The sequence below is a fragment of the Pterocles gutturalis genome, unplaced genomic scaffold (genome assembly GCF_000699245.1).
Source record: "Pterocles gutturalis isolate BGI_N339 unplaced genomic scaffold, ASM69924v1 scaffold6135, whole genome shotgun sequence".
Classification (NCBI taxonomy): domain Eukaryota; kingdom Metazoa; phylum Chordata; class Aves; order Pterocliformes; family Pteroclidae; genus Pterocles; species Pterocles gutturalis.
In genome coordinates, this window is record NW_010143259.1 from 76,008 (window position 1) to 100,963 (window position 24,956).

At 36.0% G+C, this 24,956-nt stretch overlaps 1 protein-coding gene across 1 annotated transcript in view; it reads right to left on the reverse strand.

The window, feature by feature from the left end:
• LOC104469913 (collagen alpha-1(XI) chain) overlaps window positions 1-24,289 on the reverse strand; it is a gene marked incomplete at its 5' end in the record, with an annotated part of 74,911 nt that extends 50,622 nt beyond the window's left edge. Inside the window, 14 exons of the mRNA XM_010084654.1 lie at window positions 1-18; window positions 800-907; window positions 1,830-1,883; window positions 6,072-6,125; window positions 6,997-7,050; window positions 10,857-10,901; window positions 10,997-11,050; window positions 11,181-11,225; window positions 13,347-13,400; window positions 16,448-16,501; window positions 19,688-19,795; window positions 20,722-20,775; window positions 24,110-24,154; window positions 24,236-24,289. The exon at window positions 1-18 is cut by the window's left edge and continues 69 nt beyond it. Coding sequence (XP_010082956.1) covers window positions 1-18; window positions 800-907; window positions 1,830-1,883; window positions 6,072-6,125; window positions 6,997-7,050; window positions 10,857-10,901; window positions 10,997-11,050; window positions 11,181-11,225; window positions 13,347-13,400; window positions 16,448-16,501; window positions 19,688-19,795; window positions 20,722-20,775; window positions 24,110-24,154; window positions 24,236-24,289 — 801 coding nt within the window. The remainder of the gene's footprint in view (window positions 19-799; window positions 908-1,829; window positions 1,884-6,071; window positions 6,126-6,996; window positions 7,051-10,856; window positions 10,902-10,996; window positions 11,051-11,180; window positions 11,226-13,346; window positions 13,401-16,447; window positions 16,502-19,687; window positions 19,796-20,721; window positions 20,776-24,109; window positions 24,155-24,235) is intronic.
• Between the last annotated feature and the right edge of the window lie 667 nt (window positions 24,290-24,956).

Here is a 24,956-nt window from a genome sequence, read left to right on the forward strand (position 1 = left end):
TTGAGGGCCTGGGTCACCCTTGAAAACATATTACAGTTTGATTAAAAAAAAAAATGTTTAAATTACTTAAGTTAGTAATTGAATGAGTGATGAAAATTAAATACCAGATCCTCGTTATAGTAATGAGAAAAAAGATTATGCCCCCACCTATTCACCCACTAATTCTTTTAAGATTTTCAGTACAATAGTCTATCAATATGGTTAAATTCATGACAAGCTTTGACAAAATACAGTATTAGTTAAAGAATATAAATAATGAAAAATACAGCAAGCTATAAAAATGTTTGAAGATACATTAATTAAAAATTTACAATGCCCATTTAAAATGGAAGATTGAATAGAATTACATAGTAACTAGATAAGCAATATTTTTCTTGTGCCCCAATGGTGGCCAAAATTAAGCAAAGAGTTAAATTTTATCAGTCAAATTCTGCCTTGTAGCCAGTACTACACATCCTACTTTAAACTCCAATGTACAATTTTCCACCTTGGTGTGAACATGTCATTAGTGTGTATTTCCACAGTGAACATGTGGTGTATGTAAACTGTTTTTTTATTTTTTATTACAAAAATACTAATTATTGGCTCAAGAGATTTCTTCTTATTTCAATGGAAGCAGACACAGCTCCAAGCTTAGAATCTTCCAGTCTTCAAAGTCCTTCCGGGTGAAATGTGCCAATTGTGATTTTATATTGTATGTTCTGATTTTATTCTGCATGTTCTGCATGATGATTTGAAATGTGAGACTGTCAGCAATTTATCTGTCCCTTCCAATTTGATCCCCAAAGCCACATCATACCTTAGCACCTTCTTTTCCTGCAGCACCTGGAAGGCCTTGTTCACCTGGTGGACCAGGAGGACCTGGATGACCTCTTTCACCAATTGGGCCAGTCTCACCAGTAGGACCCTAAGCATAAAAATAAAACTTCAGTCACTTCAAGATATTTAATGTCCTGGGGAATGAAAGGGGTGGGGAGGAGCAAATTCTTAATATCCAGCTGTTATGAGTATCTGTTACAAAACAATATTACCATTGGTTAGCATACATTCCTCATCTTCCCTCCAGGCAAAGCTAACTTTCAAAATGTCTTTGTCCTATAAAATAAATCTTGCATTGCATTCTGCCTGCAGACACGTCTGTACAGCTTCCAAACAGTGAAATCCTGACCTTGCTCCTTAAGCAACGAGGCTTTAAAACACAGTGTGTATCCATATTTGGGAGGAGGTTACAAGAAGGACACAGGAGGGAAATCCATGTAGTATGCTTGCCTTGAAACACTGTCTGTACTGTTGCTTTCTGAATAATATGAATTGGAAGGTTGGAATGTTCAAAGACATCTCTTCAGATTCACTAGCAGAAATTTTTCACTGAGGGAATTACCTAAAAATCTCATGTAATCCAAATACTTGATTTTGTTGCAAATAAGTAAGATCAGATGAAATGAAATTTTGATTGTGAATCTCTCCATGGTCTAAAAGTGACTGAAAATTGGCCTCAGACAAGGAAGTCACATCTTGTATTGTTCTTTCTAAACTATTTAATGGTAGAGAACTCTGCCTTCTTGACTTCCCTAAACCACCAACTTTGTAATGACATGAAGAAAACACACAAAAAAGGAAGTGGAAAGGTAACCCCAAATTTGCATATTTTGTGGAATCATTGATGATTACTAAGTAGACCTTTCTAAAATTGTTGTACGTAATTTGTTACAAAAGTTAATATAACCATTAATATTGTCCTTTTAATATAACAAAAGCAACTGCCTTAGCCATAATATAACCGTTAAACATTGGTCTTATGAAGTTATCTGTGAAATTAAATGACGTACCTGAGGGCCAACAACACCACCAGGACCAGGAGGACCAGTTTTCCCTTGAAAACCCTGTTAAATAATTATAGAATACTGTTACCCAGGACAAGATATAGAAAAGCAAAATTCATATCTGTGCTGAAGAGGAGAAAGATAAATTTCTGTCACACATTTATTTTCTGCAGGAAATAAAAATGAGAAATTTATTTTTCCTGTGTACACTTAGAAGTGAAATACTGATTAATCTTTCTTATCTCTATCAGTTCCAATCTCTCTGAGGTGGTACAGCTGTAAAAATTCCAGTCAGTTTTACAGATCTCTCTAGGTGAACTTGATTAGGTGAGTCGGAACGCATAAGTGATGCAGCTAAAAGACAGTTGAAAATACATTTTTACATATATACAGTATGAATCATAAAGCCTGACATACAAATGCTTTTTAAAGAAAGACAGAGATGGTGGATTAAGTTGGAGGGGCATTAAAGATACAGGGGAGGTCAGACAGAAAGAAAATGAAAAGAAATGGAGATCCAGGGAAGATGAAGGTTATATAGAGCTAGTAAAAAAGGCAGCATGAGTGCCACAAAAATAATGAATTTAATGAGAAATTGATAAGATAACAAAAACTGGGAAGTAGAGAATAGAAAGGAAATGGTTTTGGGACAGTTTTTCAGAACACAGGCAAATTTTATAGAATTTTCACTTTCTAATCAGTGGCCCCAGACTTCCATCCAAAATTAGTCAATAAGCTGAATGACAACCTCACTTTATAGTAGCACTCTTTAATGTATCTTTGAAACATGCTAAATTATTTCTTTCAAATATTGGAAGTGTGTTGATGCACAAAATTAGGAGAGCGAATTCATTGCCGTATCACATGTAGGGTTCCACATGGTATCCCCTGCCTAACAGCCTGTATCTGCCTCCTACTTTGCTCACCTGTGTAGAAACAAAGGTGTTGTATGGCCCACATTTTTTATAAACATTGAACCCTGATTGCATTCCTCTGGACATAATCTCACTGACAGTTGCTCCATTCCATCAGATCTGGATTAAGCTTTTTTTACCTTCCTCAATCAGATTCTCTTCCTGGCAGCCAGGTGTAATCATGGTTCAGTTTGGTGCATAACTGTTTAGGCACTCTCTCTCCCAGACCTCTGAAATAATCTAGATTAAAAAGAAATGCAAAAGTACCCCTTTGCTCTAATGATTGAAAATCAGAACTGCTACAGATGGAACAATTCATGTGTCCCTTCCTTTATACAGTCAAAGCTGCTTCTGAAGCCTACTGTAAGGAAAGACAAAGGAATGTTGAATATTACCCATTTCCTTGAAGTACCTTGAGAAGATCTGCTATTCCCAGGTTTGCAGAATGCACTGATACCTTGCAGTATATTAGATGATTCTTTATGCTAATGATGGTTTTACTACTCTGCTTTCTCTCTTACATCATCAGTTTATCTATTCCTACGGATTCAGATTTGTCAAAGTAGTAATAAGCAAAGTAGATTTAAGCAGCAAATACTCAAGATGACCTGAACATCCCATGGATTAATCTAAAATATTTAGTATTAAAAACTTAACACTAATGTCTCATGTGTGTGTTTTAAGTGCCTAATAAGCCTCCATTTTTTGTCATTTTCTGTGAAAGACAATTTAATAAAACTGAGATTATTCTAATAAGAAGAAGGTCCTTGATTAATTCTAATAGATGAAACAGCTAGTATATTTCTATTTTATCCTTTCACAGGCATGAAACACTAAATTCTTGCATAACACCAGACAATCTAACAATCTCTGCAGCTGATGCCTCCTGCTGACATCACTGAAATTGATAATCACTTCTAAGGAGGAACTAGCTTAATATTGGTTTTCAGTATCTAGTCTATTCCCACACTTTTATTCCAAATTATTTATCATGATATTACTGTTCCTATGTCTAGAATTTCAGCAAACAATGGCAGTTCTTCAAAGCACATATGGTTTACTGGGGGAAAAAGCTGTAGCCCTTTCTCCACTAATACTTACCTCAGTTGCTGTCAACATATGCTTATTATTCCATAAGCAAGCTGCAGAGTGCAATCTGGGAATCTGGCTCTCTAATTTGTTAAGTTTAAAGATGTCTCTTAGCCTAATTCCCTAATGGCTGTAGTGCCCATACACACCACTGAACTTTAATGAGATATACGCCTAAATAAGAAACAGAATTCTTAAGACCCTGATCTACTAGTGAGGACAATGACAGTTTTCTGATTTATACATTTTTAAAAAATCTAAAATGGAAATGTTCATCGAAAAAAAAGGTCAACAAGTCTACTTTTTGTTTTTTAAAAAAATCTGGTTTTCTACAAAAACATACATGAAACCCTTGAGGTATTTTTAAAATAATTCTGGTCCAAGTATACATTTACATAGGGCAGAAAATAATGCTAATGAAAAGCTGCATTTTCTCTTAAGTTACTGAAGTTTTATATCAGTCTAACCCTACTAAACCCAAAGCAGATACAAAATTAGAGAACCATATTATTGACCAAACTCAGAGGAACCTGGTCCAAACATCTCACAGTAGCAGAGTTCATAGTTTCACTGTATTTTGCATCTTTCATTTCTATTCATGACTGAAATCAAGAAATCATAGCATAATGGAATGGTTGAGCTTGGAAGGGACCTCCGGAGGTCATTTGGTCCTACTGCCCTGCTCAAGCAGAGCCCCTGAGAGCTGGTTGCCCAGGAATATGTCCAGACAGCTTTTGAATATCTCTAAGGATGGAGACTCTGCAGCCTCTCTGGGTAATATGTTCCAGTGCTCAGTCACCCTCCCAGTGAAAATGTGTTTCCTAATGTTCAGATGGAACTTAACATGTTTCAGTTTATGCCCGTTGTCTCTTGTCCTGTTACTTGGCCCCACTGAAAAGAGCCTGGCTCCTTCTTCTTTACACCCTCCCTTCAGGTATCAAAGACTCCACCTGGGCCTTCTCTTCTCCAGGCTGAACAGTCCCAGTTCTGTCAGTCTTTACTCATAGCAAAAATGCTCCTGTCCTTTAATCATCTTGGTGCCCATTTGCTGGCCCCTCTCCAGTAGCTCTCTTTCTCTTGTACTGAGGAGCCCAGAACCGGACACAATACTCCTGGCCTCACCAGGGCTGAACAGAAGGGAAAGATCACTCTACTGCAGCCCAGGATACTATCACCATTCTTTTCCATAATTGCACATTACTGGCTCATGTTCAAATAAATAAGAATAAAGGGAAAATAGTAACTGTGCTTTTTCTTATCAGACTAAAAAACATTCTAAACAATGATTCATATTCATTCTTATGGCACATGAGACTAGTCTTTTCATCATTACAAAGAAAAAGAACAAAGAAGTAGTCAATAATGTTTCTCTCACAGACAAAAAAGCCACTATCATTGCAAAGCATTACAATGCTACAGTACTAGCAGAAGAAAACACAGTTTTTCAGAATGATGTGTTACTCCAAGCTCTGTGCTCTCCCTTCCAGCAGTAGAAGTGACTCAGCAGTCACTAAAAGATTTCCAGTGAAGCTGAAACCCAAAACACATTCTACATGCTGAGAAAATTTCACTCTAAATTCATTTTCGGCTTTCTCTAGCTCTGAAAAATCCGAGTAAGAATTTTATTTTATTTCAGTGGGATATGAGTAAGGTTTTGGCACTACAGAAGTAGAGATTTATTTTTAAAAAATCCATTAAAACTGCTACATGTTAATTTTTTCATTTTGCTCCCAGAATTTACTCATTTTGATTCTTAAGGGGATTACATAGGATATAGTTTCAAAATTTAATATTTTTTTTTCACAGGTTGAATCATGCTCAATCCCACTTTCCAAAGGTGTTGGGTTTTGAGTTTCCTAGCTGCTTAACATTAATGAGACTTTTTATTATGTTATTATTTATGTTACCTGGCATTCAGTGAGAAAAGAACCATACAGTAACTGCCTGACAAATCTTTACTAAAACTGAGATATGAGTATTAATTTATTTTACTTCTACTGAGTAGTGAAGCTCATGGTGATGTTACTAACCAGGCATAGCAAAGAATAAGGTCACTCTTGTAGCATGGAAACTAAATAAAGCTTTCTCATGCCTAACGCACCAACCATAAGAAAACTACAGTTATATAATCTCAGTCTGAGCTTCTTCCCCTTTTCTCTGTAGTCTCTTGTTTCTTTACCCTTGATCACACAATCATGATGTTTGGAGGTTTACAACACTAACACAGTAGAGTACATTTACTTACAGTCTCACCCCGCTGTCCTGGGTGCCCAGGCAAGCCGTCTTTTCCAGGTGGCCCCTGAAATTGTAAAACACACAAATCAAAACACTTAGCCATCCTTAATTCTGAAAAAAAAAAAAAAGTGTGCAATTAGCTGTAAGAATCTCTGATCTCTCTGTTTTTTCTAGACTAGTCTTCAGTACAGTTTAACTGCTCCTGTATCAGCTAACTGTACATTTTCCTGGTGTTCTCCCTGATGTGTGCTAGCCACTTCTTGGAGAGTGACTGTTAGGTTGTCAAATGCATGCATGTTCAAAATGGATTTCTGGAAAGTCAGAAATCATGGAAAGTCCCTATTCTTCCTTTCCATTTTTCTTTGCTTAATGACTCAGTTAACACTAAACTTAAGCATCACAGGATTGTTTGATGAAATTTCAGGTTTTGGCATTGGAAAAAAATAACAAACGCATGGGTGAAAAAAATCACAAGTGGTTTGATGCTTTTGTACTTACTCCACATGAGCAGAAATACACTGGAAGAGCAGTATAATTAGTTCAGGCTGCAGTTCAAATGTGCTATTATTTCTATACATTTCTGCTACTAATGAATGTCTCCTCTGCCTTCATTTTTCCCTCAATGAATCAATTGTTAAAAGAAAATATATACCAGAAAAGTAACATTTTGCCTAAACTCAGTCTGTCACCTGGACATTGGCATCAACATACTAGAAGATTTGCAGTTTAGTATGTCATGCTAAATGTCATATGAGCTGTACCAATGATAATTTTGAATGTGTGAGTTCTTGTCTTAGCCTTAAAGCTCAATAAGCGTATTTGTAATCTATACATAAACCATTCCTTAAATATTCAAATCTTCAAATATTTGCTTCAGAAACATTGTATGAAAAATAACATTCCTGTCACACATACTTAACTAAAAAGATACTTACTGGAGGTCCCTTTGGTCCAGGGAATCCAACAGGTCCCTGAGGCCCTTGTGGTCCCTAGTAAAAAGGCAACCAAACAAGTTTCACTCTATCTGCCATTACACTGGATTGAAGAGTTTGCTTCAATTGTAAAATATATGAACTTTGTAGATAATGCCTGGTTATAAGCATAAAGCCTCAGCTCCATTGTCATAAATATTGGTAGCAACAATTCACATGCATAGACATTGGAGGGGATTTCCTGTGTGGGAATGCAGTGAGAAAAAAGAAAGACTACTTATATAAAGTGTGTGTGTGTCTGACCCCTGAAACTGTGCATAATAAAGTAGGAACCAACTGTGAGTAAGAAACATTGTTTCCTATGTTGCATAAAACATGAAAATTAATTAATAGTCTGGTGGTCTCTTTAAGTCCAATATTCATCTTTGGCAGTTCTTACACTCTGACAATATTTCAAGTCAGTACAACAGAACAAACTTCCAAATAGAATAAGCTTTCCAGAGTTACCACAGACTAAATACAACATTCTCGCTATCACGAAAAATAGTTGAGATAGCAGAAAAAAACCCCATGCTGCATGAACATTTTATTTATATCGGTTTATATATACATATATATATATATATGGAAAGGGAAAATTTTCATGCAGCACGGTTTTACAAATTTAAAGCTGATCATGTGAGTTAGTGCATTGTGTATATACAAGTCTATACATATTCACATGTATATATGTATGTCCACATACATCTAAACACATAGATACTTACACAAAGTACTAGCTTATATGATTGTTTCTAAAGTTTTCCTGTTTAGTTTTTAAGGTGCTAAAACAAAGAGCAGCAACCTGAAAAACCTTATTTATTCTACACGGTCCCATAGCAGAGTCATGTGCCCCAGTCATATAGCGCAAGACTTTATCCTATTTTACTTGGTACACGAAGTGTGGTTTTTGCTGTCAAAATATGTTAGAAATGTTGGTTTGACGCAACAGACTTGAAGTAGGAGGCCACATCTCCCAAATTATGCTACCCTTTTGCTCCTTTGACAAACACCAACTGTTTCTGAGTTCCGAGAGCCTCTAACTCACTTGAGCCCAGAGCATGGCTGCCTCCTGCAGTAGGCAAAGCAGTGCAAATGTAGCTGTGGGAACGGATCCCTTCTGCCCAATCTGCGAGAATTTGCCCTTAAGTGAATTTTATTCCTGGGTAGACCACGATTATACTGTAATACTAAATCTGAGTCAACTAAGAAGTGCTAGGCAAAGGAAGTCATCTTTGTGATGTTACTACACTATCATTTTTTTTCTCTTTAAAAACAGGTGTAAGGTTGCCTCTGAAACCTCCATAACACTCATATATTCCATATGAGGGTTTGGGTTTGTTTTTCTTTCTTCTGTCTCTGGGAACAAATGACCTTTCCTCATTTCCTTCTGGGTATAACATAAAGCATAAAGTTTCCGAAAAAAGGAGCAGTTTTAGAGAGGAAATTGACCCAGCTACTGTACAAGATATATGAAAGAAATTGGTCCCACTCAGGAACTGGGTTATAAGAGCAGAAGCCAAAGTTTTATTGTTAGTTGCACCTTCTTTCTCATAAATTCCCAGTGTACTTTGATCTTCGCATCTTGAGGCTTTTTAAGGAAACAAAATTTGCAGGTTTTTTTATTCACAACATGACTTGCAGATTTCAAGCCACTGGACTGATAGATTATGTGAGAAAAAACACTAGAGTACTAACAATGTTATCAAAGTTACATTTTCATTTTTTGTCATTAAATTTCATTTTAACAGTAGCTAGACAAGACAGATTATTTAATGTTTACAAGTCTGGTACCTGAAATAGTCTCAGCAGAGTGAAAATGACAGTTTTATTTCTTGTCTGACATTCACCCCTATTGGGAAGCAAATAGACACCTCACACTTACATAACATAAGTGATATGAGATGTGGTGCTCTGTGATTCTTCATCTCTTTGCTGTAATCAATTTCTCTCCAGGGATGCCTTCATCTTAGATTGATCTGTTCATTGTTTTCAGTCCCCCCACAGCTTTTCTTCCTCATAACCTCTTGGAGCTGTCAGCAAAATCCTCCCTCACAAAGCTCTGCTATTCACTTTCTGGTAGTCTGCCTCTGATGCTCCTCCTCAGTGTGAAACAACCTACATTTCCTTTCTTGGACTATGTCTAGTTCTCTACATCCAACATCCTGGTGAACTCATTCTTCTCTTAAATACCATCTTCCTGCCCCTGTGTATCTCTCTTACTTGCCACATCATTCCTGTTTTAACCAAACTTTCCACTTATTCCTGCTTGTCCATGAGCCACTTGGTACATTGTCTTTTGCTTGATACAGGGATACTTTCAACTTCTTACTGCAGCATCCCTTGGAGTGTTGCCTTCCGTAAGTACTAGCTACAGTCTAGTCTTCCAGTCCTCAACTTTCCTTCTGTTCTAGCCTACTTCTCATTACCGCAAGAACCACTGTCCTGCTCCACTAACCAGTCTCTTGGACAGTTAAGTAATATTCTGCTACAAGAATGAAAGAGCTAAAACAATGAATATGAAAGGTTTTCAGTAAACTGAAACTTTTGTTTCCAGTGTACTTGGTATTAACTTTTTTCCACGTATGCTTTAATGACTTTCAGTCAAAAGGAAAGGAATCCTTTTCTTAAGCAGAAAAATGTGACATTAGCTATGCATGAATGTGCATTCTTTTATATGTGTATAGCAGACATGTTTATTAACAGTCTACTTTTAACTGCTGAGGATAAACCAAGCAAAATTAACTGTAACTGATTTCTGCAGACATACAAACTGAAGTTGAGATTTCTAGAACACACTCATGCCATGCTCATGTTATCGTTAGTTTTATGGATGTCCTTATCTCCAGTAATCATCTAAATTAAACCATATGGTCTGATTCAGTTTGCTTAGTCCCTCTAGTAAAAACAGTTTGCTGTTGTTCTGCCATTATTGTCACTCTAAGTGCATGTATTCAGCAAGGAAATAGTGTAACAAAGTGACACTATGGAGCAGGGGAAAATGCACAAGGAGCTCCCTCCTTAAGAGTAAGACTTCTGGAGATCACTGGGACTTGGGGATGGGTACTGTGAAAGGATCTATAGGTTCTCTGCATGCAAAAGTTAGCAGTTTAATTAAATATGACTATGAAAGAAAAGTTTCTTAAGCTTTGCAAAAATACTTTGGCAGAGAGCATGTCCATTTAAACTGAGTTGGTTTTCAAGTGCTGCTACACAAATCTGATTTATTAATATTGTTTCTCTGTATACTGCTGTGTAATGGGCTGACTGTATATTGGATTTGTGTATTGATTGGTAAGATAATAGCAAGCAGAAAATTTTATTTTCGCAAGCACAAGAGTATTTTTCAAGCATGCAGAAAGTAGGTTGAAGGGAATTCTTAGCTGATCAGAACAAAAAAAAATCAGGTAATTTAACAAATAAGCATCTGGAGGTGGTTTGAGTGATTTGCAAATCCAATAAACTAGCAGTATGCTGCAGTAAATGGGACATTTGTAAGAGCATAAGCTGTTAAGTGCAACTGTAATTTGCATTGATATACATAAAGTGCATGGATATAATACAAAGTGTGCACGTACTCTCTGTATCCTACATGTATTAAAGTGAGCTACAGATGGAAGAAGCTGTCAGTAAACTTCAACTACACAATTCATAACTTTGTGAAAAGCATAATTGGAATTGAGTTTTTGTTAGTTCTAGTTACTCTGGTCGAAGACAGGCAAAGACATGAGAGGAAGAACTGAAAATAAAACAACCCTCCCACTCTCAAATCATAACCCTACATAGTGGGAAGAACAATATGTACGTAGATAGCTTTCACATACCCTTTCACCTGGTGGGCCGGGAGGACCATCATTGCCTGCAGTACCCTAGAAAGGAAAGACAATATGTTCAAACATTAGACCTCTATTTTATTTAAAAGAAATAGCCTGTAGCCAATCTATACAGTACGCTTGACAATTACCTTTGGACCTGGTTTGCCAGTGGGACCTCTGGGACCTCTTGAGCCTCTTGGACCCTGTCAATTTAACACAGATGCACTTGATGATACTTATTGGATACTATAATTAAATAAAAGTAATTCTTCACAGTATAGTGGAGGCTATCAATATAGGAAAGCCTCTAAATTGCAAAGCAAAAGTACATACTGTTGGTCCTCGCTGTCCTCTGGGGCCTGGTTTGCCATGTAATCCCTGTAGAGAAAAGTTCACAGAAATCATCTTAGCAGACACTGTATTTGTGAGATAAAGTTTTTTTTTACTGAAGGGGAGGTAGAGTCCAACTCCCTTAGGTTTAAGTGTTATTTTATCTTTAAGTATCTACTTTGCATTTCAATTTACAGAATCAGGGTCCTTGATAAAATGGATTATCTTTCTGAGTTCACTGGGACTTGTAGCTAAATGCACTAAATTTGCCTCAGAGTCAGATTCCGTCTTAGGCATTAGAACATTTTAAACTATGCTAAAATAGTAGTGAGGATGGCACACAACAAGTAAAATCCTGCTGCAGCAGTCTAAAGGCCTTGGCATAATTTCCAATGTAATAATAGCCTTGAAGACAAAGTTCCCAGGTTCCCAGGGACAGCTCCACATGTTAAAAGGGCAAGCCTTTTTTTTTTTTTTTTTTTTAATAACAGAAATAGGGACTGTAATAACTACCAGGATTCTGCACACTTGCACAGATATACAGAGCTTGCCAGAATACTAGCCCTTGATTTTTTTCTTCAAGATATCTCCTAATTATACTCAACAGACTTCTTTCCTTAGGCTCTGAATTAGTATCACTGGGCATTCTAATGCAAAGAAGCTTAAAATTCAAGAGAGTTTTCTTCAGGTAGAAAAAAGGAACCTGATGACTGGTACTTTCTAATCTCTGAGGTAAACACAACAGCAACAGAAAATCAGCAGAAATGTTTTAGCATAAAGCTTGCTTTTATTGGAAATCAATTAAATGCACACACCTGTTTTCCTGTGAGGTTTTTTTTTAATATATTGATTTCATGTCACTTATCAAAATAAAAATTATTTGTTGTTCTTAAAATGCTACACAGCATGTGAACTTCTCAGGGACAAGGACTGTCTTCCCTAATACCAGCATGTGTGGTACCATAAAACACAATTATATCCTTTTAGGCAAGATTAATAATAATAATACCTGATTCACATTACAAAACCAGCAGTTATTGTCTCATTGATGATCAGCATAATACTTAAGTAAACACGCAGTTTGATGGTATTAATTACACGATAAGTATTCTAGCTGAATTGAAAGCTCTATGAAGGCCTGATAATGGATCAATATAATTAGATTTTTGTAATTTTAAGTCTGCTCTTTGATGTTATCAGTTTGCTTGTTTTTTTAATCTGATACCTTTATTGTCAGTCATGTCTCATTGCTCCCAACAAGGATGAACTGAACATTGCTTGTGTCTGTCCATAACAACATATCTTTATCTTAGCTAAAATAATAGAAGAACAATTTAAAGCATACTTAAGCAATGCAAATGCAGTTGGATTTCATATATTTCACCTCAAAATCATTCATTTCTGCTTGTTTTCATGCTGCAAATTAAAATGGATTCTTAAGAACAATTATATATATCACTTCGGTTTGACTTCAAGTTGCTGTCTTCTATGAATTCTGACTCATGCTCTTAATTTCATCATCTTTCTAACAACATGTTCTGCTATGTTCAACTGAGCTTTAGAGACAACAGCACAGTGACCATCTTTCTAACCCGTATTTCATTTTTACAGTTGAAGAATATGCATGACAGCTTTTCCCTCACCTGCTTCAAGCAAACAAAGCAGCAAAAGCTGTCATTTTACATCTGGTTTTTTAATATCTAATAGTGCATGTTCTTCATCTTGTCTGGTATCTTTTTCAAAGCTCAGCCTATAAGAAAGCTTGTGGCAAATCAGAATACTTATGAAATACAAGTTGAATTTCCTTGAGGGTAAATTACATCATAGCAGGATAATTCATGGGATACAGGAAAATAGTCCTTGCCAACTCACTCAGCTACACTGTCAGAAAGGTGCTTCAGCAAAGGTGATTTCTTTTCCCTTTTTCAAATAATATAATTATGGTAGCCTACACAGTGAGAAAGTGTCCAAGTTCCTGTATATTTAAATTAATACCTTAAAGAATGAGAACTAGTGTCTCATTATGTCTTGTTTTACATAACTGTAGAGGTTCATCTTGAGTGTGAAAAGCCTGTTTTTATAGTTCTTTAGATAGTAGCTTATATCCTTAGGTTTCAGCACTGAGTTGCAAAAGTTAATCAAGTGTCATGCAAGCATGAATTATCTTACCCTTGCACCTTTCTCTCCATTGGCACCTGGAAATCCTGGGAAACCAGTTGAGCCCTATGTAATAAATCAATGCAAGTATCAGAGGACATCAATAGCAGAACAGGCAGAACAGTAGTATAGCCAACATTTCATTTCTATGCAAAGCACAGCTCCAAAGTCACATACATTGTACACATCAAACTTGCAAGTGTGACAGCTCTGATGAATAGCCGTAAATTAACTTACCATAATGCCTCAAGTCCAGAATGCATTAAAAAAAATCAATGTATAGAATTGACATTATTTGTCATCTTATTAGACAATAAAGTATTCATTTTTAAAAGTAGGAAATAAATTATTAGTAGCAGCCCACTAAAAGTAACTGGCCTTGTTGCCTCACAGTATAATAATTCTTTTACAAAATAACTTCAGTCAAAATAATTGTAATATGTTGGCACATCTGAACAGTGGTGTGGTCCTCTATTCACTTCAATGAGCTGTAAATTACTTCCTGTGCTTTATTCACTGTGAGCTGACCACTGGCCAGTTTCATTTAACTGATACACACTATTTGTACATGTGCTTATGTGCTCATCTCGTAAGCAGAAGTGATGAGGAGATTATCTGACTTGAAACTGCTGCCCGGCATTATTCCTGCTTCTCCTTTTTTCTCCCCTTTCCTTCTGCTAACTGCCCAGCCTAATCTGAACAGTGCTATTTTCTTCTTTACTTCTGGTATACAGGTCCAGAGGGACACAGACTTGTTACCTCCCGAGGTATTAATTTGCCATAAGGGTCTTGGGGTCAAAGAGGTGATAGACTTGATAAAATACACTTTTAAGTGACTGGAGATGAAAACCAAAGCAGTGTTTGGTTTGGTCAGCCACTAAAGCTACTGGCCAACCCCCTGCTGTGATAATGCATCTATATCTGTGCAGCTTGCAATTAGTATTTTAATGGCAAATAAAATGTATATAACAAAAAATTACATTAGAATTTCTTGGTGCCCTTTGAAATGTCAATAAGTATTTTTTCCTTTTTTCTCTTTTTCTTACTTATGTTTTCCCTTTAATGAATCTTGTTTCACACAATCATTCCAATTATCCACTAATGACTTAGCGGCAGTACAACTTCACCTACACTGATTCTAATGAAACCCTGACTGATATTCACTGTTGGGAGAAAACGAAAATATTTTATTTTCTTTCTTCCTTTCCTTTTTTCTTCTTTTTTAATTGTCACCAGTTATAACTTAATATGTGAATAAAACTGTGAAAATGTTACTCTGTGAAGCCCAAGCATCTTCTTTATAATTAAAAAGCCAGAGGAAAACTAAACTCTAATGGTTGGGCATTAATAGGCATGACTTGGTTGTAAGTATCTTACATATAAAGTACTTCTTGCAATTGTGTTAATCAAGAGGGACTGGGCAGGAGAAAAAAACATAGTGAAAATTATCAGATAATGGCAGTACTCTAAGAACAATTCTCAGAAGAAAAATAATGAAAACCAAGTAAGTAACAACAAAAGAATGGTGTGAACCTTCTTGACAATACTGAGACAAGATTTATTATGTGCCTGACTGACACAGCTAATATATTTTTCTGCTGCTTCTTTTTTTTCTCTCTCCTTAATGTTAATTTGAACTGGACTGTGAATAAGTTTCAAAACAACTCTCTAGTGATCTGATGTATTGTAGCTGTCACTACTCTTTCTTGGAAGTTTAAGCAAGAAATTAGAAGAGCAAACAATGAACACAGCCTGAGAACTATTTTCAATTTTAATGTGATAAAAATTTAATGTAATTAAATTCTTGATCAAGTCTTCACTGAAAAAAGAATCAACTTTTATTTGAAGTGTTACATCATTTTTGTTCTTAGAACTGAATAATGTAAAACCTCTTTGATCTTAGCCTTTTCAAAAGACAGTTCAAAAGGAGAACAAAAAGAGAGACCGAAATCTCAGACATTTGAGTTAAGAAACATAAGCAAATGTGTCTCAAGGTGAATAGTTTTCATGAACACTTTGCATAGATGGTTTCATGAACACTTTCCATAGGTGGTTTCATATTTCCACTAGCACAGTGTTCAGTGAATAAGGATTTTCCAGATAGTTCATTCACTTGACTGAAAAGGGACAAAGTATAGGCCAGAGTCAGAAAAACACTTTGCTTGGCCAGCCATGAAGTTGTATTTCTTCCAAAAAAATCATAATTTCAAATTTGAAAAATAAAATAGATCCCAAAGTAGAACAAGGTTGAGGATTTTACTGCAGGTTAATTGTTCAGTTGTGCAGAAGGGGTAAGGGATTCTTTTACTGATGATATTTCCCTAGATGAGTCATCTTTGAGACAGTCTGGAGAGGCATTGTCTCCATAATGGCCTCCTCTACACTGGGAAATGTCTGTAGAATTATGTTTTTATTCCATTTTTTCTTTCTTGCTAATCTCATAAAAGAGACATTGCAACCAAATTAGCATGCCCATTTCCTAGAGCTGTGTAGGATGATCTTTTTAAAAATATGTTTCATAAAAATGTTTTAAAAATATAAGCCTTCACTTAAACCAGAAGCCACCTATATAGTTTTCTGTTGCAATCAAAACATAAAAGATAGCTGAAGGATCGATGTGGGAACATTAATCAAATAAGGATTGGGCTTTGTGATGTTTGTCTTAACAGAAACAAAAGGAAAACATGATGAAAACTGTAAATTGTATGTTTCAAAGAAATATGGCTTATTCTGTGGAAGGAGCAGTAATGACACAAAAGGAATCCTTGTACCACATGGAAAATTCCCACCACTATCAGTGTCCATTTAGCGGTCAATATAGTGCTCATTCTCTTTCAAGCATATCAGCAGTTCCTTTGTTTTCAAATTGTTTAGTGCATGCCAGTTTGATGCTTGCACAAAAACACAACTTGTGAGAGGATGGCAAAGGTTTGAAGGAGGAAGGATACAGCTCCTTAAAGAGCCTGCCTTAGGGAATCCAGTGTTTTTAAAAATTGTACTTACGAACATGATTGTCTAGAAAGAGAACGTGAAAAATGGCCACTGCCACCCTGCTTCCCCAAACGCACAAATAACATAACTGCACAAGATATACAGCTCATTTGCAGCTTTACCTTTGGACCTTGTCTTCCTGGATATCCTGGCAATCCGGGTACACCAAGCTTACCCTGCAATAAGAAGGGAGTGTTAAATTTTACTTTATCCTCCTTAGTGGTTCAGAAAACTCCTACAGAAAATATTTTTTCTACAGCCTAGAGTGATGATACTTCCTGGGATATAATATTCAATTAAACCAATTTCTCATTTTTACTATTAATCACCAGTGGGCTTAATTCCCCAAACTTAAATAAATATCCCATTCCAATGAATGTGTTCAGCAAAGCCAACACCTCAGTGTGTTCTTTTTTTTCCCCATGAAGTGCTGTGTAGTTATGTGGGGCTGAGGTCATTAAACTATTAATATTCTCTAAAAAATCAGGGTGTTAATAGGTTTAAGTGAGACAAAATCCTTTTAAATTTGTACTGTGTGATGGCTGCTTTGTTTTCCACAGATCTTTAATGAATAGGCATTTGAAGAATCAACGTTTTCTTAAACAGTTCTAAACTGTTTCAGACTATGATAAATCATACCCCACTATTTGCTGACAAAATACGACCAACTTGCTATGTTCAGAAAGGACAACAGGATGAGCAGTCTGATCAACACCGACATTAACCATTCCTAGAAATGAAATACACCCTCCTACCCCTTTGAGCTGGTCTCTTCAGACCGCTAGAGGATGAGTGATGATTTCCCACTTTCAAAGGCAAGGGAAAGCAGTTTCAATCTTTGAAAGATGGGAACTCTGGGGAAGAATTTGGCTATTTGCCTGTGTTACAGACTATCACATTTTGAAGAAGATCTCAATGCAAAAGACATGATTATACAATAATATGGTATTCTGCAGTAACCTTAGATAATGCAAAAGAGGATGGAGAGATCTATATAGGAAAGGAAATTCGCAAAAAACAAGCATGTTTATTTGTAAAAAATGCAGCAGAAGAATAAAGATGTTGTGTATTATCATATGCATGTAAGTGCATGTGTCTGGCTGAGACACTGTTAAAGAAGAATGCTTCGATTTATGAAAGTTATTATAATACTGACAGTTATGTGCCACACTGAAACAAGCTGCACGCATCACAATGCCTGGAATGTTTTGCAGCATGACAGTGCATCAAACTCTTGCCAAATTCAGTGAAAGTTTTGTCCCTGATTCTATGATTAAGCAAGCCCCCTTGCCTAGGTTTTGAGTGTGGATATGGATGATTTTTTTGATTACAAGCTCTTTTCTGATATGTTTCTCATTTTTTTTAGCACCATACTTGGCATTTCCTTTACCAAGCAAATCAGACCTAGGCGTACTTGGGAAAGAGACTTTTCTTATCACAGGAACAGCTGAATGTAGAGAATAAGAGACTACTCTGGAACTTTCATTACTATGGAAGAGTGGTACCTTTGCATTAAATAGGACATAGGAATGACAAGGGAATAGGACATTGATAACTGGTCTTACAGGCACTTCCCTAATATCGTGGAGAGATCTAAGTGAATAAGAATTAAAAATAAATCAAATTAATATTTAAAAACTAACAACTATAAACAAAGGTTTGGTTTGATTTACTTTGTTTTTTTTTACTTAGGTCATAAAGACTTGAGAAAGACAGACTATTTTGTAGATGTCCTCAATCAATTAATTATTTTGCAGATATCACTACAATAATACAAATTTTTGTAAGATTCCTAATATTGTTACATTTTTTTCAGGTCAGCAATACTGAAAACAACCATTGTCATGAAACATATGGTTCTTTCTGGAGAATACAAAGTGGTGAAGATAATATGACCATTATTATACCAGATTGTTTTGTTGATCTAGTAAAAACTGAGTACGCTGGCTTTCTGGTGTGAACTCAGCTTGCATTCATGTAGGAGAATAGTTCTGAGTTTCTTTGTTTATAAGTTCTTTGATTCATAACCTAATGAATGAATGCAATGACCTTGTAGCTGGTGAGATATCTTGTAGAACTTTCTTGTAGAACATTAATTCATAAATAATTCCCAATAGTTACATAAACCTGAGAAAAATATCTTTTTTGCAATGAGTGAACTGAGTTTTGGATATATACTTTTCTAAGAGTTTATGAATGACATTATGCTCATACTCTAACCCTAACAACTTTCTGAAGTCCTACTGATGACATACTTGCAAAAAGTAGCAACTTTTGATGAAAAGAGAGTTTGTTCCCAAGTTTGCTGAATACATTTCCTTTTTCCTGGCAAAAGTCTTAGCTGTGAACCTTCTTATCTTTTTAGTAGTACCACATACTTATTAAGATTTCAGTGTATACTTTCAAAGACTGTATATAGATAAAAAGACAGGTAGAATAATTAATCATGATATCAGACGGGATGTTGCTAGAAAATACTACCTGTTCATATTTCAAAGACAGTGAAAGTGAGAAGAAAATGTAAAATGCACCTTCTGTCCTATTCAAGACAGAACTAGCATTAAAGCCACAGTTAACAAAAAAAAATTAAAGAGAAATATTTTCATCATCATCTTCTCACTTTAGTGAAATATATTATACACATTTCTCAGCTATAATTTTTGTTATATTTATCATTCTTTCACAGTTCTCCAAGATGCCACTGCTGAAATAACTTTTCTTTTCTGATGCTGTCACCCAGTGAAATATGGTACCTGCACACACATTCCACAGCCTCCTTTCCTCTGTATCTATCTCAAGTGTTTTTTGTTGAGATCAGGATTATACAGAGATTTGTATTTACCTTTGTGCTTGTTCTCTCCTGTATTTCATATCACTATCCTTTTTTTCAGTCCTTCCTTTGAACAGCTCCTTTCACTTTTGTCAAACAACCGTATTTTGGATTTTTATTTGGGATATGTTTTCTGTTTAAAACAATCTTTATGTCACAATTTGTCATAACATGACTGTGAATATGAATTCACTCTCCAGCAGCACCTTTATTCTTGTCTGTGCCCAGCTATTTTCTTTGCATCATATTTTCCTTAGCTGGCATGCACTGTATGTAATTTAGAATAAGAATTTAGCTGCCTTACATGCTGATGAAGTACCATATTGCCTTTTTGTATACTTACAAAATAATGAGTCTCAAACTTGTTCAAATGTGAACTCTAGTGGTCTGCTGTAGTAGTATCTCATAAAAGCTACTGTTAAGTAGCTAAAGATTTTGCAGATCTGGAGGCTTCTTTTTTAGTGATGAAGATTACGGACTCCATCTACGTTATGAGGCAATGACATATTTACGTTGATATCTGGCTACTGACCTTTTCCCCAGCTGGACCAGCAGCACCTGGGTCCCCAGACGGACCTGCTCGACCTTTTGGACCTTCTGGACCGTCTTCTCCTCTTGGACCTGGCTGACCAATTTCTCCCTAAAATATACCACCTTGTAAGTATGGAGCAATTTCCTTTGTGCATATATTAGAGACACTACCTATAATTACTTGAAAATAAGTTTTCAGTAAATGTAAATAGAGATTAGAATCATAGAAACATAGAACCACAGAATGGTTGGGGTTGGAAAGAACCTTTAAATGTCATCTAGTCCAATCCCCCTGCAGTGCGCAAGGACGTCTTCGACTAGATCAGGTTGCTCAAAGCCCCATCCGATTTCCAGTTAGGAATATACTACTGCTTATGTTCATTATATAAATGCAAATATATATAAGTGTATTGGCCCAGTTGCCTTGCCTGAAGACAGCTGTATTTGTAAACTGTATTCTTAATTTTCCTTCCATAAATACTTGTGAAGGCACTCTAACAGTCCACAGAAAGAAAAATGTGTGTATCTAAATACTTATGTATGTGGATATCATCTTCAAAGTTACTTATGTATACAGACAACACCTATAGGCCAGGAGTCTCTTGGAGAAGTTTTTCTAAAACATCCACAACACTTCCTATGAAAGGAAGTGCCCATTGGGATAAATAAAAAACATTTTGGCAGAGATTTGCAAGATGGTAGGTTGGAATGGAAATAGTTGTATCCTGGATAGATTAATTTTCCTCAGGCAAATACTGAAGATCTTGGAATCTGGAAAAGGAGATTCCCTAGGAAGATGCTTAGTGAAAAGGATATCCAAGACTGGGATTCTGTTCCTCTTTATAACTGTGCCATGGTTGATTCACAAGAACCAAATCTCTGGCTCAAATCTATGCATGCACAGGGAACAGAAATAATTTAAGTTACTAGCTTTGATTTTGTTTTTAGTTTAAATTTATTTGTTCACTTCAGTGACCCTTTCAAAATAATAACAATTAAAACTTTTTAACATATAGGCTATGAATAAATGCTTACCCGGTCACCTTTAAGGCCCATGTCACCTTTAAATCCTGGAAAACCGTCTTCACCCTAAACCAGGCACATGTAATGACTTTTAGTAATAAAGAGGATTTTTTTTTTTTCTGCAGACAGAATAAGAAAATACATTCACTGCAGGTTAAAATAAATTGCATAGATGAAGTGAGAATGTCAGACACCAGAAATTCTAAGATGGCTATTTCTGTTTTAGAGAAAGTATATCAGTGCACTGTACAAAATTACTTTTTAGTTTGATAATTCTTAATAACAGCTGTTTAAGGCTGTATAAAATCTGTTTAAAGATTGAGACAATATAATTATTCTGTTTTATTATTATCTTGCAAAGTCCTTTCTTAAGTCCTAAGCTTTTTTTGATTATCACTCTTTTTAATAAGGTCATCCATTCAGTTAACTAAAAAATTGGTTGCAAATTATTCAGTGTTATTCTTTTTGATAGAAGAACCTCCCTTTTAATTATTTTTTCTTTTAAACTAGTGTCTTAATAGTATCATGAAAGGAATAAAAAATTTTTCTGGTTGTGACTTCTTAATAAAAAAAAGACATATAGTAATGTTCATAACCTAAAAGAAGACTTAGTCATCTCTATATAGTAGTTTGATGTCCAGCAATACTCAGCCCTGGCTACCCTCATTGACTGACATGACTGAAAGAAGAAAAACCAACGGACATTAAGACTGAATCCATATACAGTGGCAAAACAGGTGCACATTATTGTTATTCTTAGTGAGAATTACTTATTTACTGCCTAGTAAATACTGGCAGAGAATTTACTCCAAGCATTTTAATAGGTCTCCATGCTGAAGTACAAGCAGACAGTAGTCAGACAAGTTTCATTTACAGCTGTATGAGTTAGTTCAGATACAAACAGAAATCTCCAGTTCAGCGGAGTTGCTCACAACTTATTCTAACATAACTGATCAGCTTTTGGTACCCTCTTTCTTAAACTAACTCATCATACAACTACTGTTCCAATATCCAGACAACAAAGATTATTAACTGCATTTTTTCTCTGATGCTTAGTTACACACTGAGTGAAAAGGTCTTTGTGATGGATAAGCACACAGTAAAATGTTTTACTATGATGCTGTTAGGTTTTTTACATGTTGAAGTAATATTGCTGACTTAGAATCGGAGTAATATTTAGACTGTCAATAAAGCCAGGAAAGAGGGATATTGTGCTCCACATTACTGAAAAAAACACAAGAAGGGCTTTCTATTTCATCCTCACTTTAAAAAGGAAGTTTGCATTTTGCATTCCTGGGCCCACAAAAGCTTTATCTTCTCCTCGATCACCAACTGAGATAGATTGCAAGGCTAAAGCCATTTTGACTCTGTTCAGAAGCAGTCATACTGCATGCAACAAATAACCCTAGAAAGAGTGATAGAAATAGATTTGCTAGTGGTAAACAGCTCAAAATAGGTGAGAAGACATTAGAATTAATCAAACGACCAAATATAGTTTCTCAATAGTATGTGTTCATGTAAAAAAGATGATGTAACCCATCATGATTCATTGAAAAAATATACTAAAAACCATTCTAAAAGCAGGTTTCCCATGTTTTCTAGATGGTGAAACTAAGCTTTATATGGACATCCTATATTGCATAAATTAAGATTTCAAGATGCACTTTCTTAAAATTTAGAGAGAGGTAAAAAAGGTAGAGTGCAGAATACATGAGAAAAAGCTTTAGTTGTAAAAGTTGCTCACTTATGGCCATGGACAGTAATAATTATATGAGAACACTTTGCAACATATCAGCAAAGATTGACCATGTGCCAGCTACTGACCAAATGGCTGCCAAATGAACTGAAACTCTTCTTCAGCTTTCAGTGAGGTTCCAGCTATTGAGATCTACAAGAGGTTGATTTTATTCCATGTAGGAGGAGAGAGCTGAATGCTCTATTTCCTCTTCTGCTGTTAACAAAAAATAAAATAGCTAAAGAGTTCTAGTCACATTTACTGGTCAGCAGAGAGATTGGCTTCCTCTGATACCCCTGGGACCATTCCAGATCTTGTACAGAGGCTTTCCTGAATGATCAGTTTATTTCTGTCTCTTACAGTGCTTTCCCCCATGTAAGGGCATATGAATAATTTCAGTTAAAAAAGCCTGTGTAACAGACCTTGAAAGCACTGTGAGGACAATCTATGAACTATCTTTGTATGACCTTTTGAGGTATTCAGTAGGGTTCAGTGTCTTACTGCAAATGTGAGATAATTTTTTAGGAACACAGAAATATTGTCGAGATTATGCTAATCACTATTCATTGATACACACACACATATACACACATATATTAAGCTTATTTATATGTGAGTCCTGTATTTTGTCCTAGCTGGATATTAATGACTCAAAAAGCCACAAGAAAAAAGCTGGTTTTTTGAACTGTCCAGTCTCCACAGGTATTAAGCACAGTCTTTTTCAGCTTAGATTTAATGAGCAACTCTGAAATGAGTAGGCAGACTAGACAAACTGTGGTTTAGGAAAGCCTGAAAATGTACAGCAGCTCTTGTCATGAGACTGAAAGACAGATCTCTAGTGCTGAAATCAAGGCTTTTTGGCAAGACTGAGTCTTCTGCTTTAGAAATAGCTACAAATATATACACAGCAGCCACCAGAGCCACAAGGCTGAATTTGCCTGTGTGGTCAGGAGGTATGACTGATGGCTTTTGTTATCTGTCTCTCATTCTGAGTGCTCAGGAAAGTGGGAATTTAAACTAATACTTGCTGTAGTCTCAGCCACTGCAGACAATCAGAAGTCAGTAGAGATCACAGTAGTTGGTGTTTGCTCTGTTAAGACCTCTATGTACAGAATTAATGCAAAATTAATGGGAGGGATGTAAAAGCTTTCTTCATATGTATGCATCTGACTGGGGCTAGCCATCACTTTGTCAAAGCCAAGGAGCTGGGACAAAAACACCTGGAACCTAGAAAGCCATTGGAAGATGCACATAAGAAATACAAAATCTAATCTACAGCTCTATCAAAACAAATAAAATAACACTATTGTCACCACAAATCTCTCTGATGCACAAAGTTCTTAGTATCCACTATAGGATCAATTAGCAAGAGAGGGGATGTCTAATTCTCTATTTAAGAGTGCCTTAGAGAGAAGTTACTTAAAGTGGTGCGAAGAGTATTCAAAACCATTCTAATAACTGAAGGTTTTATATTCACTTTGTACCAGTGTAAATAACTATGGAGGCCACGGATTTATGAACTGGGCTTGGTATGTCCTTAGGGTAAGGCAAAAATAAACCCACTGCTGCAAGAGAAAACACGCTGCAGTGAAGGAGACAGAAGACATTGCAGTGAAATAAGGAACACAGAAAAAAGGGAAACGAGTTAAATGCAGTCAGATTTACCTTTTCACCTTTGGATCCTTTGAGACCACGGACACCATCAGCTCCCTAAAGAAAGAATATAAAGAATTACCAACCTGCATAGATTCAAAAAGGGGTGGGGGGAGGAATCCAGTAATTAAATCTTACCTTTACACCACGAGGACCTGGATAGCCAATTGGACCCTGAGGACCTGGAGGCCCCTAAAATATATTGGAGTAAAGAACCTTTGTTTGTACAGTACTCAGCAAGTAGTTCTCTTCTGAGTCTAATCCTTGCTCTTTCACTATAATGCAGCAGTCTTGTGTCAAAATAACACTGGGCTGCCTGCCATTAAGAAACGTTGCGGCATCACAAAGCACCCTTCAATGTCACTATACAGCTATTAATAGAATTATGAACTTGGTTCTACTTGTATATTTGGGAAACATTTATCCATAATATACATTATTTGAAACAACGGTAACTGGAAACTGTAACAAACAAACAAAACGATGCCAACTAGAAACCAGTGGGGTCTTATTGGAGAAAATTTGTATGTTAATTATGATGATGACACAAGTCAAAATTAGAGGACAAAATAATAAAAAATCATGGTCTTTAAAAAAAAGAGCTTCCAAACCTGAAAGCTAAAAGGCTCGTGGTGCTATCAATACTGACTGTTGTTTGGTGCTGTTATTTATGGTTTGCTGAGCATTTTAAAGATGCTTAACTTTGATTCCATGCAATCCCATGGCAGTGTCTAAAGAAACTGAGTTCTGTAAACAGTGGAAGCAAGGAAGCCTGGAAACATACATATCTGTGTCTGGAGCTGAGCTGCTTTGTTGATTTTCCGATGTCTGAGATGGACTGAAAGCAAAATCTTTCCCT